This window comes from Salvia miltiorrhiza, chromosome 8, assembly GCF_028751815.1.
Source record: "Salvia miltiorrhiza cultivar Shanhuang (shh) chromosome 8, IMPLAD_Smil_shh, whole genome shotgun sequence".
In the NCBI taxonomy this organism is placed as follows: domain Eukaryota; kingdom Viridiplantae; phylum Streptophyta; class Magnoliopsida; order Lamiales; family Lamiaceae; genus Salvia; species Salvia miltiorrhiza.
This window is the reverse complement of record NC_080394.1, coordinates 25,176,757-25,192,346: the sequence shown is the minus strand read 5'-3', so window position 1 is coordinate 25,192,346 and position 15,590 is coordinate 25,176,757. Positions and strand designations below refer to the sequence as shown.

Here is a 15,590-nt window from a genome sequence, read left to right as displayed (position 1 = left end):
CTGATCTCAACAGAGTTAATTTTGAAAAGCACGTTTTGAGCATAAGCTTAATAAGTTTGAGAATTGATTATAAAAGTAATTGCTTTAGGAGATTCACTGCTAGCGGAGAACTGGGTCTGATCGTCTTGTTTGGTCTTCTCGCTGTGATGTCCCTTGCTTTTGTTCTTCCCTTCATCTGTGATGGTTGGATCTTTTGCTCCTGGGTTAGGTTGGTGCTTGTTTTGAGGTTGTGCCCCTCTGGAGTTCAACCTGTACTGAAGTTTGTTTGGTGGCCAGTTTGTCTTGTTTGGTTGGGTCTTCCCTCGATGGGCTGGGGCTCGTTTTGTGGTGCTGTCCCCTCTTTTTCCTTTTCTGTGTTTGTTTGCTCTTTTTTGCTGTTTCGGTTTCCTCTTCCGTCGGTTGTTGATTTTTGGCAGATCTGCGCTTTTTCCCGTTTGCGCTGATGCGGCGTCTCCAGTGGTTCCGGAGGTGACCAGAGCAGGGAAGATTCATGATGCGTTCGATGGGCATCCTGTGCTGCCCGCTCGGCTTGGTCCGGCCACTGCAGATTTCTCTGGATGGCCAGTGCTGCCCCCTCGGGTTTTGTTGTTGGCTCTTTTGTGCTTGAGCTGTGTTTCTTCCGGCTTAGGGGGACGACTCGCCGATGGGTTTTGGTTTGGCCGTAATCTGTGGCGGCGAATTTCCCGTCCCCCTGAACTGTGGTTTTGTTTTTTGGTTTTTCGTTAGGTCGTGTTGCGCCTTACATTGGTCCCTTGCTGTACTGCTTTTCGTTACACCGGTTTTGTAACAACTTTTCTTTCTTTCTTTTCAATAAAATTTTTATTTCAGCAGAATCTCTGTTATGACACTAGTGGCTGGCATCAACATGTAAAGTTCTATCGAGCTAAAGCTCAGCTAGGGCTGGCAATTTTCGACACGACATGAAAACACGACACAAAATCGCACGAAATTAATGGGTTAGTAACACGCACGATAAGGTTTGGGTCCTTATCGGGTCGACCTGATAAGGACCTGATAATTTCGGGTCAGGTTCGGGTTGGGTTCGGGTCGGATTCAGGTAACCCGATAGTGATATTATTATTTTTATTAAATATTTATTTTAATTTTTTAATTTTTGATTTCTAATTTTTTATCTTCACTTCAGTTTAGGGTTTCAATATCTTCCATTCTTCCAACTTCCGCCGCACACCCAAGTTTATCTTCACTTTTGTTTAGTTTAAGGTTTCAATATCTTCCATTTTTTAACTATTGTTTCTTTTATTATACTTTTATACCTCATTCTAAATTCCTCTTATGTCGATTGGATTTGTTGAGCATATGTGACGAATCTTGTATTTTTATTATTATTATTATTATTGTTGTGAATGAAACAAATTAAATTTGTGTTGTTATCAGGTCGTAATCGGATCGTGTCGTTATTTTATCGTGTCAACCCGATTCAAATCGTGTTGTTATCAGGTCGTTATCAGATCGTGTTGCTATCGTGTCGTGTCAACTCAGTTCAAATCGTGTTGATATCGGGTTCGTGTCGGGTTCGGGTTTAGGTGTATCAGGTCGGGTTCGGGTTGGGTTCGAGCATTCCCTTATCAGGTCGGGTTCGGGTTTGGCCTTATCAGGTCGGGTCGATATCAGGTCGACCCGATAACGACCCGACCCGCACGATTTGCCAGCCCTAAGCTCAACTACCTTTATTGGTCCCGGGGTAAGTATGTACTAGTGTATGGCGGGGGGAGTACACCAGTTAGCAAAATTATAATCATTTTGCGCTTTTACAACTTAAGTGTTTTAAGGCATGTGCACTGAGAATGAATCAATCTGAAAGATGCAGATCGGCTTACTAAGGTATGTTGACTGATATTTTGAGAAACTCCCGCCTAACATGTAAGTGGACTAAGAATAATCAGTTTCAAAGATTCAGATCAACTTAATTACTGAGATATGCTGACTGATGTTTTGAGAAACTCCTGCCTAACAGAGAATTAGTTGTCTATTCTGCTGACTACTCATCATCAAGTCAATTAGAGTAGAAACTTAAGCGTGTGTGGAATATGGTGGTATGTTTTAACTCGCTTCGAAAATCTTTAATTTATCTTATCTTTTCAGCTAATGCAGAGTTCAGTTTAAATATTAATAACTTGAGTTATACTAATAAAACATTAAAGATCAGCTTCATGCATATGCTGAGTGCCAATGCAGGTGGTCAATGTGCTGAAGGATATGTCAAGTACAACAGCATTGAACTAAAATACAAAATACAGATCATAAAAACACAATCAGTTTGTTTGTTTGAAGGTCTTCAGATTGTTGAGGAATCTGTAAAGCAGTTTATACAAAAAAAACAAAATTGAGTAAAAACATAATGTACAACACGCAAATATTTTAACGTGGTTCGGAAAAACTCCTCCTATATCCATGATCCTGATAAATAGGAGAATCTCTTAACCTTGGATTTCTTGTTTTATAACTGCAAGTCATCTGACCAGTCAGTTTACCTTAGACTGATCAAATGGGTTTCACAACCATAACCATTGAGCAATTTATACGGTTACAATACTGTACCGATAATTTACACGGTTTGTCACCGTACTATTTCCTGGTAGCACTCATTGCTTCACCTACTTTCAGACTTCACACTTGAAGCTTACTTGCCGATTTCTCTTTACTTCTACACCTATCTTTTACAATGAGTGAGAGTTACCGATGGGAATTTCTCCAACTAAATGAACACACTGTTACAATGAACAACAATTGAAAGGATTCAGTGTGTTCTAATCTAGGCCTATGATGTTTACAATGAAGAACGCCTAGTTTAGGAACTTTTAATGTATTTTCAAGTTTGAATTTGAAATTTTACAGTGAAGAACAAGTTCCTTTATGGGGTCATTGCTATTTTAAAAGAGTAACCATGATGGTATAAACATGAAGAACACAACAATGCCGGAGAGCCTCCCACAACGTATCTTGAGCTTCCCGTTGTAATAAGGAATGATTATGATAGCTGGATTTGCACATCTGTACATTAATGTTGATATTCAGTAGACATCCTTGTACTTTTTTCTGAAAAGCGAAATTCACATTTAATGTGAACTTTGTAGCATTAAATGTGTGGAAGTTGACTTTACTTTACTCGGAATGGCTTGATATGGTTTAAAGATTGACTTTAGGACTGACGTGGCATCAGTGAGTCTAAACAGGTGCCATCTTCGGTTCCTTCAGTCAATCAGCTTGAGTAGACCGATGCTTTTCATGTTTTAGTACAACAAATTTTTCGTGTTAGTGGACTGCCCCAAACTTGATAAGCTTAGTTGTCTACTGATCCTTCATACTGGTATTACTTCATCAATCTGGTTCTCCTTCAGCTGGATCGTCTACTGAATTTTTTTGGCGGATTTATCTTTACATGAGATTTTAGCACCCTTGACTTTTTTATAGAATTTCTCTTTATCTTTTTTTAGACTTAAAATTCATCATTTGTATTTTAGTCAGAAATTTCCTTATCTTTCAATTAATTTTGATAATCACCAAGATTCATGTCGATGAGTTTTGACATTGATCAAAGTATTAATTTTATGCGACATATACTAACAACACTACTATTTTATTATTTGAATACTTGGCATCACCTACTATGTACTCGTCGCCTAACTTATTTTCAATGAACCGATTTTGTTGAAATTTCAATATGGGCAAGCTTCCATAATAGATTTAGGACCAATTTTGTTAGAATTTTAATTTATCCTGTTGAAAAAAAAAAATGAGACAAAAAGATTGGGATGGAAGGAGTAACATTTATTGTCATCCGATAAAGATATGGAAGAAAATTGTTACAAATTCCAATTAGAGGACCAGAATCTTCTGGAATGCGTAGCTGAATTGAATTAGCTTTCTACTAAAGTGCAGAAGAATCTTGCAAGCAACAAATAAAAATACAAAAGTCAAGTCTCGCCCTATACGTCACGCATCAAAATCCGAATCGATCCTTTGAAACATGAAAGCAACGTGTTACCTACACCCTGGGGCCACGCGGCGCCAAACCACCCCACCCCAAATCCCATAGCTATAAATATCCAGACCTGGGGTTTCAATTTTGTAACTGAGCTAGGTCAAATTCATCACTTCCTATTTGCAGAAAAAAAAACAACCATGGAAGCTGCAATTTCTCAGTCCAGAATAACAGCGCATCAGTTTTGTGGCTTCTCGCCCAAAATTGGGGCGGTTGGCCCTAGTGTTTTGTCGTTCCCGGTTCGGATCAATGATTCCCTGAATGGACAAGTTCTGAAATGCGCGAAGGCGGATTCAGCTCCTGCGTGGTCGGAATTGGTGCTGGAGAACGAAGAGGAGGAATTGAGGAAATTGAACGGAAAATGCGGAGGGATTGGCGGGATAGTGGAATTGATGGAGTGTCTAGAGAGAGAAGCGATAATGGGGGAAGATGAGGGGAGAGAGCCGACTGATTACAACCGGAGAGCCCTCATTTTCGACCGGAGTTCTAGAGTGTTCCAGGCGCTCAAACAACACACGACACCACCTCCGCCGCCTCTTGTGTTTGATTAAACATGCTCTGTTTCTAGTTATAGATGAAAAATGTAGAACAAGTCGATTACACTGTGTTGAATGTAGCTTCATGAATTTCAAGTAATGTTTCGTCTTTTACCCTTTTAAACTCCATTTTAGTAAAATGTGGCCTAATATTTCAAGTTCCAAGCATCAACGCCAGAGCCTACATGGTTTACAATCTATTGGTTTATCCCGTGTGTGAGGATATTATATACTTTTGACCACGATTATTAAAAAGAAAAACAAGAGTTATTAAAGTATAAAAGTCATGAGAGGTGGTGGAATTCATGATTTTTTCGGAGATAAAATTGTTTTCTTTTTCAAAATAAAATCAAATGTGATTAGTATTGATGCATCGACAAAATTAAATACTGAGATATTGGAAGATCATACTCATGTTAAAGATAAACACGATACGAGCGAGAATACCATAATTTGCACCATTGAATACTATTACACAAATGCAAAGCGGCAGAATTCAGAATCCATAACTAAAAATGACGCAAAGTAAACATTATGGTTAAGATACAAGGACCAAAAATGTAGTCCTCCTCACAATAAGGTCGTTCGCCTCCTACAACAAATGAGCTCTGCTCTAAAAAACCAAAACCCTAAGAAATGAAACAATCTAGAGAGCTGAATGATGAGATCAGCAGAACTTCCAGTGGTTATTGCAGTTTACACAGGTCACGAACGTCGTCATGGGCTCATCGGCACTCCTCGTCTGCATCTGATAGTAGGTGCATTCCTTCTTCTTGCACCGCCCGCATCTAAACTCGTTCGTGCTAGCCTTGGGAGCAGCTGCTCGTTCGCTGTTGAACAGCGCCTTCTGCTTTATCTCTTCGTTCTCCATCTGTCTTGCATCGCTAGCCATCTGTTCAGGCGTCAGCTCTAGAATCTCGAATGGCTTGAACTCCCCAATCAGGACTTTCCTCCGGAAATCCGGGTTGTTTTGATCCTTGATGTTGAACATCACGGACCTGTATTTGAACTTGTGCGGGCCGTTAGACTTGCCCCACTTCTCAAACATGGCGCTCTCCACTTGAACAGCAACACGATTTGGATCATGTTGATCAACTCTATCTTTCAGATCGGCATCAGCCTCACCGGATACCTTGCACAGCGCTTCAGCAAGAATTTCCCGGACTTTGTCCCTCAATGGGTCTTTGCAGGATACCAAAGAAGATAGTTTTGGCGGGGCAGTAGGAGTTGACTGTGGTTTACGCACTGCAGGACTTGCTTTGACCTCTTCAGCGCCATTCTTTGTTTTCTGGACTTCGACTTTCTCAATTTTGGCGCTGGAGGAACTTCCTGACTTCATGGATTTATCAGAGTTATCGACCTTCAATTTCTTAGGCGCTGGAGAGTTTTGATCCGATTTCATTGAGTTTGTCCTTTGAAAATTCTTAGCCCCATTAGCTTCTGAACGAGGAGACTCGGTTTTCACGGAATCACTATTTTCACTATTGCCATTCTTCTTGTTTTTCATTGTTTCTTTGACAATTATGCTTTTCCAAATATCAACCACATCAGAAGCCAGTGCTTTGATCTTATCACTTCTATGTTTAGTCAATTGGCGGAGACGTTTCCCCACCTGAAATAAGTTAAATAATGGAAGGGCAATCAAACTATAATTTTAATGCCAAATAAACGATGACAAGATCGTATGGTGCTCAACAACCAGTCAATTGCAAACTGCAAAAGGAGTAATACTGCTCAATCAAAAGACTGGAACCACACGACTCAGAATCCGTAAAATCACCTACCTCACTATGATCTGCTGTGAGTATGCGTGTGTGAGCAAATGTACCAAATGCATCAAGAAGAAATTGCACAAAGAAAATAGTAAGGTCTTTGAGCATTTAAAGCATATACGTGTGCTTCAGCTTAGGCAGCCATTCAAGTGCAAACAAAATGCACAATGTCTATATTTTTTACAAATCATACTTCTTGGTTCTTAGCCAATTGTATTTGTTTTTTCTATGCAAAACAAAAATGTATTGCGTAATGTCTATACTTCCATAAATCACAATTACGCCTTATAAGGAGAAAAAAATGCAAACTTAAGGATATCAGCATTCAAAAGAAAATAAGTATTGAAACTCTTTATGTTAGGGTTCACAAGAGACAATATATGAAGGCATCTCTATTCTTTTCAGTGAATTACATAGAGCAATCAAGGACAATAAAATCATGACTTTAAAAGACATTTGTGAGGTGCGACCGTAAAACATCTCGATGTAAGGCCTCGCAAGAGGAAGGGTTCTACCTATTTTCCTTGTTCGTTATTCATTTCAAAATATATTTCTATTTTGTTCATCGTTCTTCATTTATCTCAATCACTTCACTCTATCAAAGGTAAATGTTTCTGGACCTTCAAATATTTTACCCAACTCTGAAATAATCATGGAATAAATTAGGTCACACTAGCCATTGCCACATGGAATTGAAAAGTGTTATTAATCCTTCAGTTACAAAACTTGGGTCGAAAAGTAACATAATTAACTCACACACAACAAATTGAAAGTATCTTGCCAGATTAGGTACTGAAGTAGAAAGATATCACCTTCAGAGCAATATCAGCAACTAAAGTCAAATAGATCTATTTTTCAAACATTCACAATATGAATCACGGGGAGACCTGAGGGTAACACGTTTGAATGAAGTAGGTCTAATCTGAAGACTGAATGACTGATAATAAAGGAGAGTAACCACATTTGAACCATCCAATATGTTACCCTCAACTTTTGAAAACTAACAAATATACTAACTAGCCAAGCTTCTTCTGAATAAAGCCGGCAACACGGAAAATGGTAAGTAACCCTTGCTGTGTGGTAAATGACCATTAACACTTCAATAAAAATAACATTGGAAATTCCATAAGAAATTCAGACTCAACAGATTCATAATAATGTCTTAACAAATAATGTCAAAAGGTGGAATCACATTGCCTGTAAGACTATAATTCTAACCAAAATCAGATTCTTTGGATTGAAATTGAGTTTCAAAGCGATTCAGCATGTGATCAGATTAACAACAACTCAACAGTCGGTCTAACCCATTTACATTTTAGATTAAAGAACACATGATTCTAAGCTAATATCTCTGAAACGTGAAAGATGTAATAAAATGAAAACCCACAAAGAAACGCACGCAGCAGCACAATAACTCGTGCATACAGTTCTGCATTGACAGGATCATCATAACATGAAAAACAATATTAGCCAATACATTAAAACAGTTAAAATACCTGTGTGGACACAAGGACTTGATAATTAACAGGGAACTTCTTGAGCTTCTTTAATTCATCAAGACATCGATCCTCTTCCCCAGGTGAGTTCTCAGCCTCATCTGCAGCTCTCTTCACCGACTCAAATAGCTCACTTAGCTCCTTCTCCATTATTCCTCTCTAAATGAGATGTAAAAACATAACCATATAAAGCTGTTTTCATATAAATAAACAAAAGAAAGGACCATCAAACTACAAAACAAAACAATCCAAAAGATTTATTTTTTAAAAAAATCAATACATCGAAGGGTTATGCCTCGTAATGTTAATTATTCACCGTAATTCTAATTAACAATGCATCTTCAAATTACCCTAAATAGAGCTTCCACAAATATATAAACAAGCATTTGACCGAACAAAAATCCATTCTTGCAATTGATTACATACTCCGAAATCTTCAAAACCATAAATCTGGAAATTGGTTCAAAAGAAAGATGGGAAGATTAAATCAAACAAATAAATCGCTGGGTTGTTTGCAAGAATTACACGCAAAACAGACATAAAATGCAACAAAGAAATTGAAGAAATAGATGATCGTTGTCGAACCTTTATTCAAAGGAATGCAGCATTCAGCTATGGCTTCCGACGAAGCCGAAACCCTAGTTTGGGTAATTGGCGACTGAAGTCTTATAATGTATTGTGTTTGTGTGCGCGCTATTTTGTGGATTTCGGGGAGAGATAAAACAAGGTCGTTGAGTTGTGTTTTAAGATACATATATAGACGGCTGTGTTTGGTCCAACGATCTAACGGCTAAGAATCCTTCCTTGTGTGCGTGCAATGCATTGATGCCCATTTCAGATTGTACTTCGCACGTGACTTCATAATTTGTAGTCTCATCACTTTATCACAATTACACTCCCTTCCTCTTTCAAATATCTTCATAAAAAAATGACATGAAGTTGAATAAAAATTAATTATATATTTAATAATTGAAGAATGAATCCCACAAAAAATAAAGATTGTAAAAGTAATTATTAATGAAATTGTTTTCCAGAAATAATTCAGAAAGATATTTGAGAGACGGACCAAAATGAAAAAAAAAAGTAAGATGTTTGAGGGACGGAAGAACTAAATTAGTAATACTTACTCTATCCCACTGAAATGAGCTACTTCTTTTGGACACGAAAATTTAACAAACTAGTGTTTAGTTGTTTAAATATGTTTCTAGTTGTAGTGGTTAAGTAGATATCTAAATACTGCCTTCCGTCCCATGAAGCAAGACCAAGTTCTTTTCGGCACGGGAATTAAAAAATTGATATTTTGTGTGTTAAGTGTAGTAGGTGAAAAAGTGAAAAGGTGAATAAATAGTAAATTGTTTGCTACTTTTATAAATTGGTCTTGCTTCGTGGGACAGACCAAAAATAAAACTTGGTTTTGCTTCATGGGACGGAGGAAGTAATTAGTAATTTTGAATTAAATTTAAGTCAAAATTTTAAAATAATTAATATTTTTTTAAATTTCAATTTATTAGTTTAATTAATTACTCCCTCCATCTCCCACAAAGTGAAATGTACAAATAAATTAGTTATTATTAGTGATGAAGTAGTGTCTCAAAAGGATACGAAATTATTTGAAGGACGAGAGAGTAAAGAAAGATAGAAAAAGAGGCTAAGGCATATATTTAGTGGACGGGAGAGTATTTGGTAAATTTCAACGGTTGAAGTTATAACAATACTCCTATTTGGTACATTTATAATACTCCCTCCGTCCCAAACGAAATGTCCTGTTTTCCTGTTTGGGCTGTCCCAAACGAAATGTCCTGTTTCCTTTTTTGGCAATGCACTCTCTCTATACTTAATATTTAAATAATTTCCACCAACCCACTTTATCTACTTTATACACATTTCTTAATCTCCGTGCCGAAAAGAAATATGACATTTCGTTTGGGACAGATGGAGTATATAATAGAAAAAGAGGCTAATGCATCTTAAGGCACAACTTGTGAATTGCCTATTTTACTCCTATTATATATTTTATTTTAAAATTATTTTACATATTACTCCCTCCGTCCCGTTAATCAAGTCCCCTTTCTTTTGGGCACGGGTATTTAGGAGAGTTAAAATAGATGTAAAAGTAGATGGCCCCATGTGTTTAGTGTATTATTTAATGTTATTTATACATTGATTAACTTGTTTAACTAAATGCCTTTAAAAATAAAAATTAAAACACTCTCTTCTTGGCCTTGGCCGGCTGCCACCGCACTGAACGTCGGAACAGTGAGACACCGGCTCCTCGGCCGACTGCCACCGCGCTTAACGCCGGAACAGTGAAACACCGGCGAGCCCATCGCAAAAACAAAGAGACCCAGAAATTGAGCTTGTTATGTCCATGAGTTTAAGCTTGTTATGTCCATGAGTTAATTTCCGGTTATGTCCAAAGAGACCCAAAAACAAAAAAAATAAAAAAATAGAAGTCTTTCAATTTTGAGAGAAACAGAGGAGATGCTTAATTTCCGGCGAGGCGGTGGCGGGCGGAGATAGCACGAAGTGGAATAGAGGGTTGCAGAGGCGGTGAGGGCGGAGGCGGCTCGAACGGTGGCGTCCGGAGGGCGGAGGCGAAGAGGCGAGAGGCGGAGGCGGAGGCGGTGGCGCGATAGTTCTCGGCGGATTTAGGGCTTAGATCTCGATTTACAGAGGGGGAAGGGCTTAGATCTCAGTGAAACCCTAGCTCCCTAAATCTGCCCCTCAAGCTTCGATTTCCGACGTCCGCACCGCCGTTCCTCTCTCCGCGAATCGCCGCTGCTGTGCTCGATTTCCGGCGAGGCAGCAGGAGCTTCACCTTCGTCGCTTCCCCTCGGCCAGAGAGAGAGAGAGCAGAGGGTGGGGATGAAATTGGGTGTTGAGATGGAGAGGGCGACGAGGCCTACGAATAGCCGTGAGTGTCGCCGACGGCGGAGGAGGGAGGCACGGTAGAGGCGCCGGAGACGAGATTCGCAGAGGAGAGAGAAAGGGGGAAGGGGGAGGTGGTAGAGGGAGAGAGAGAGACGAATAGTGTGTGAGGTAGATGGGGGGATTAAAAGGAATTCATGTTTAATTAGAAATTAGTTGCCCTTAAAATTTACCCAAAAAGGAAAGGGGACTTGTTACATGGGACGGCCCAAAAAGGAATAGGGGACTTGAATATTGGGACGGAGGGAGTATATATTTATAAGAATATATTAATTCATTAGATATTTCACTAAATCTATGTGATATATTTCTATAGCTATTGATAAGGCTTATAAATAAATATATCCATCCAATAAATTATCTAATAAAAATAACAAATTAATAAATTTTTTAAAATAATAAATTATTAAATTAAATAACATTAATTACACGTACAATGTCTAATTTTTTAAAAATGGATAAAATTGATAAAAATCAATAAAGGTTGGGATAGATTTTGTTGTCTCTGATCAAGGTTCGGATAGATTTAACGCCATCTCATTTAGTTGGGTGCGCTCTAATATTGCCAAAATAACTCATTTTTCCAGCTTTGAAGTGCTCGACAACATCTGCTAGTCGAAACAGTCTTAATTTTATCCCTTTTCTTCAGCCATGAGTATGAGAGCGACAAAGCTAGAATTGGAACAGATGTTAATGCATTTAGTAATAGAAGACAATAGACAACTTGATCTGAAATTGCACAACTTACTCGAAGCCATTGGCAGTATCATCAACCAAAAAATGTTTCTAGGCACTTGCCCGTTGGCCATTACTACTAATCAGAGAAAGATGTTATCCAAAACTAATTTTAAGGGTGCGTTCACTTTGAGGTGTAAGGGAGAGATAAGCTATATTTACCACCTTATACCTCGTTTACTTTGATGCATGAAAAAATTCGGGCAGGTGGTATAATTTTTCAAGCAGCCCCGTATCCCTTGGAAAATAGATAATTTTATACCTAAGAAATGGTGGTATAATCTTATACCACATATAAAGGGAGGGATAAATGTACATCATTCAAACCAAACAAGATATAAAATATGTGGTCTCCACTTGAAGGGATTAATTTATACCTCCTTATATTATCCCTCCATTTAGAGGGATAAAAAGCAAACACGCCCTAAGAGGGATGGGCATAGGCAATTGCAGCTTTGAAATCTGTATGACAAAAACAAGCTTTGGACTATCTATTCAGGCCCAAACATCTTGGCTGAGAAATGGGATATTAACACTGCCTACATATTGCCAAAAGAACTCAGGAAGTAACATAAATATATCTGCCATTATATTAGGAAAACATAAAACACCATTTCAACTACTCAGTATTGTGCTAAGGAGAGAGAGAGAGAGAGAGAGATATCAAAATCAATAAATTGTGCAAATTAATCCAAAAAACCAGTACAATGTAGCTTTTTCCTGAAAAGCATGATTACATAAAATCATTATTATTCCATAAAAGCTGGCTCAGAGTTGCATCAGAAAATCATATCAAAAAGGTTGAATGTGAGATTAAACGATTGCTCTTCACTTCTCTTCAGACTCAGGTTTCTCAAAGAATGTCTTCCTCAACCAGTCAAAAGGCTGCTCAAATCCCAAAAACCAATGAAAATAAGATTGCACTGACCAGGACTTACAATTTACAAATGCTTATGTGAAATCATATTACTTCATTCAATGAAAAAATCATATATGTAAAACATCTCATCTAGTACATGCCGGATTGATAGACAAGGACACGCATATATGGGCTGACAACGATTGCCAAAACAGATCTCCAAAACGAGAAAAGTACTTAATTCCAGCCAAAACATGATGAAATCACCATGCACATGTTAGGTGCTTGCTACTGTAAGCAGATTTAGTCCCGTGAGAACTACTTTTACCCGATTATGGTCCCATTTCTACAAGATAGAAATATAAGTTCTGAAACAGAAGTGTAAATCACATAATTTTAAATTATTTAAAGCTCAAGCTACCAAATGAAATGGAAAATAAAAAAAAAAAATCTTAAAATTAGGGAAATAAATATAAAAACACCATACTAATTTTATTAGATTCTAATTAAATAAATCTCAAATTATGTAAAGAAGGAAGGCAAAAAGATGTTAATATTTTTAAAAACCAATTAGTACATTTTCAGATTTGCCTAAATAATTTTGAGATTTTATTGAAAATATTTTACTATGTGAAAAAAACATTATTTTATTTTATTTTATTTATTTTAGATTTTGTTTTCGTAGATTTCAAATCTATTGACAAAATTTTCAATCTTATTTGTACACTACTATACTTTCAGCTTCTACTTGGAAATTTTTGTACTTATCTAAATATATTATATAAATAATTAAAAAGTTTTCAAGACTTTATTTCTAAACATTTTGAGTTATTTTGTACTTTTCTATATAAATTTTAGTATTTTCTTAATCTTATGGGACAAAAAGTGAAAAGGGGCCAAAAGTGTGATAGGGCATGTCCTGCAAAAAAAATCTCAAAAAGCAAGTACATTGATGATGTAAGACTAGATTGTCGAGAAACTTATCAGATAATGTAATGGAAGGGCGAAAAATGACTATGAGTTCTCTTATGCGGCTAATAGTTGAAACAACAGTCCCAAAAGTGTAAACAAGCAAACAAACACTATCACATTAAGGTAATTTATTATAAATAACACATCACAGTGCAGATGGTTTCTTTTACATAGAAGTAAAACTAATGGAATTACTTATTGGTGAGTGTATAGAAAACCAGTTGTGATGAACAGCCCAGTAATTTTTACAAAAGTGCATCTATCAGAACTGGACTTCATATGATTCTTCTAGCATTCAAAACTTACGAATTACTAACACTATCTTGCATATCTTTCATCAATATTTCAATACATAACTAACATATATAGCCAATATTAAGCATGCAGACACTGAAATAACAGGTAACTCTGCATTTTGGTTTGCATATTCCACTTCAGATAACATCAGGCTCGTCGAAACTTACAGATCTAATCTTGACAGTAGCAATACTTTCAGATGTTAAATTAATAGACAAAGTAACTAATTAAACACTACTTTTACCACATACTATGATGACGACCGCCAAAATAAATCACCATAGCCCATAGGTACTTTTGGCAGTGACACGAAAAGATTTAAAGATGTGTAGAACTGAAATACATCTAATCATCTTGTATGACACGTTCCAGGATAGCAACACAAGAACGGATGAAACAAAAGGTAGATGAAAATTGGGAATTATCTTCAGCTTACTACATATTTTAATGGGTTATTAGCATGTAAATACACGAACTTTTTATATTTTCTGAAATTTAACATGACTTTTATTTTTAGCCCACAAATACACGAACTTGGCATTTTTTCTGATTTTTGACATCGACAAGAAAAAATTCTAATTTACTATTAACGTGAAGGTCGGTATACCATGTCATCCACTCTCTAATCAAAATAATGAATCAAATTACTCTATTCAAGTGCATATTTCGTAGTCCACGTCATGTGTTCCGACCTCCACCTCAACAATAAATAGAGTTTTTTCAAGTCGATGTCAAAAATCAGAAAAAATACTAAGTTCGTGTATTTGTGGGCTAAAAATAAAAGTCATGTTAAATTTTAGAAAATATAAAAAGTTCGTGTATTTACAGGCTAATAACCCTATTTTAATTGAGTTAATAAAGGCCTCACGATGATAATTGCCCAAAAGAGTCTTCTCATATTTAATGCTCTATATTTACAAAAATAAAAATCAGTCTATTTGCATCTCTCTTTCTTATTATTTGCATATATCCGTGATCACATTTCATTTTTGCATCTTAAATGAACAATGGCTAAGAACTCGTAAATTTTGGACCCCATAGCATCTTTCTATTTTCTGTCTGTGTGGGGAGAAAAAGAGAGAATGTCAATTTATGCATCCACGGAGATGAGCAGATGTAAAGTGTTAGGCTCGAGATCTACTTCAAACAAAAAATAACACACATGACTATATACTAACACGCGATTACAGCTTCTCAAACAAAATAACACGCCATTACAGAATCAAATTATATAAATGTTCAAACAAGACAGGCACCAACCGCAGATCGTAAACCACCAATAAATAAATAAAAATGGTGGGAAAGGGAGATATAGGTACCTGAACAAGGTAGATAGCGGCGGTGCCAGCGGCGCCGCCCCACAGAGCGGCGGCCTGTATGTTGGTGAACTGGGGGCGGAGGCGGGCGGCGAGACCGGATCGTGCTGCAGCAGGTGGCGCCATAATTGAAGAAGAAGAAAACCCTAAGATCGATAGAATTATGAAATAGAGGAAAATGGTGTAGCGGAAAAAGGACAATTAAAAATGGGATTGTTCAATAGAATAAACAAGGTCGTCGCTGAAGCACTTGCCGAAAAAAATGATATACTATTGAAGTGCTGCGTTTTTATTGTTTTGCCCTTGTCACCATTACTTTTGATTAATGGGATAATAATAGTTCTAATTTGTAAATTTGTTCTCGCCTACTTTAAGTAGTTATTAGATTTTAATCACAACTTTAGATTTATAACAATACATATTATGGGGTGTTTTGTACCCTACGGAATTTTAGTAAAGATATTTCTGTCTATTTCAATTCAAAGTTTTGAATATTGTAGTTTTTATCTTGCTTGAATTCATTGTTTCATTATTTCTTCTTTCTTCTTCTCGCACGTGATTACTCCATGCGATTCTTCAGTGTTTTTACCTTCAATTCTTCCACGTGATTTATAGAGGGTGTTTGACTAAGTTTATTTAAAGAGTATAAATTTTTAGAACTTACAAGATCGTTGAG

At 36.9% G+C, this 15,590-nt stretch overlaps 2 protein-coding genes and 1 long non-coding RNA gene across 5 annotated transcripts; 1 reads left to right on the top strand and 2 right to left on the bottom strand.

Moving 5' to 3' along the window:
- The first annotated feature begins 3,929 nt into the window (after window positions 1-3,929).
- On the top strand, window positions 3,930-4,663 carry LOC130997223 (uncharacterized). The gene has a single exon (XM_057922476.1). The coding sequence runs from the start codon at window positions 4,144-4,146 to the stop codon at window positions 4,552-4,554; it is 411 nt and encodes a 136-aa protein (XP_057778459.1). The 5' UTR covers window positions 3,930-4,143; the 3' UTR covers window positions 4,555-4,663.
- A 320-nt stretch (window positions 4,664-4,983) lies between these two features.
- Window positions 4,984-8,639, bottom strand: LOC130997221 (transcription elongation factor TFIIS). 3 transcript variants are annotated; one of them, XM_057922473.1, is made up of 3 exons: window positions 8,393-8,639; window positions 7,808-7,966; window positions 4,984-6,151 (listed from the first exon to the last, which is right to left on the bottom strand). In XM_057922473.1, exons 2-3 carry the CDS (start codon window positions 7,955-7,957, stop codon window positions 5,207-5,209), a joined length of 1,095 nt encoding a protein of 364 aa, XP_057778456.1. In that variant the 5' UTR covers window positions 7,958-7,966; window positions 8,393-8,639; the 3' UTR covers window positions 4,984-5,206. The 3 variants fall into 3 exon arrangements, with proteins under 3 accessions (XP_057778456.1, XP_057778458.1, XP_057778457.1); XM_057922475.1 differs by having other exon boundaries at window positions 7,808-8,257; window positions 8,393-8,551; XM_057922474.1 differs by having other exon boundaries at window positions 7,808-7,999; window positions 8,393-8,551.
- A 3,492-nt stretch (window positions 8,640-12,131) lies between these two features.
- Window positions 12,132-15,426, bottom strand: LOC130997220 (uncharacterized). Its single transcript, XR_009093016.1, has 2 exons — window positions 14,918-15,426; window positions 12,132-12,355 (listed from the first exon to the last, which is right to left on the bottom strand). It is a non-coding gene; the product is annotated as an uncharacterized LOC130997220 (long non-coding RNA).
- Window positions 15,427-15,590: the final 164 nt, after the last annotated feature.

Bases quoted from the DNA above. Each gene is read 5' to 3' on its own strand.
- LOC130997223 (XM_057922476.1), top strand. From the start codon at position 4,144: ATGGAAGCTGCAATTTCTCAGTCCAGAATAACAGCGCATCAGTTTTGT.
- LOC130997221 (XM_057922473.1), bottom strand. From the start codon at position 7,957: ATGGAGAAGGAGCTAAGTGAGCTATTTGAGTCGGTGAAGAGAGCTGCA. The intron at 6,152-7,807 runs GTATTTTAACTG...AACTTATTTCAG, and splicing joins AAGTCCTTGTGTCCACACAG to GTGGGGAAACGTCTCCGCCA.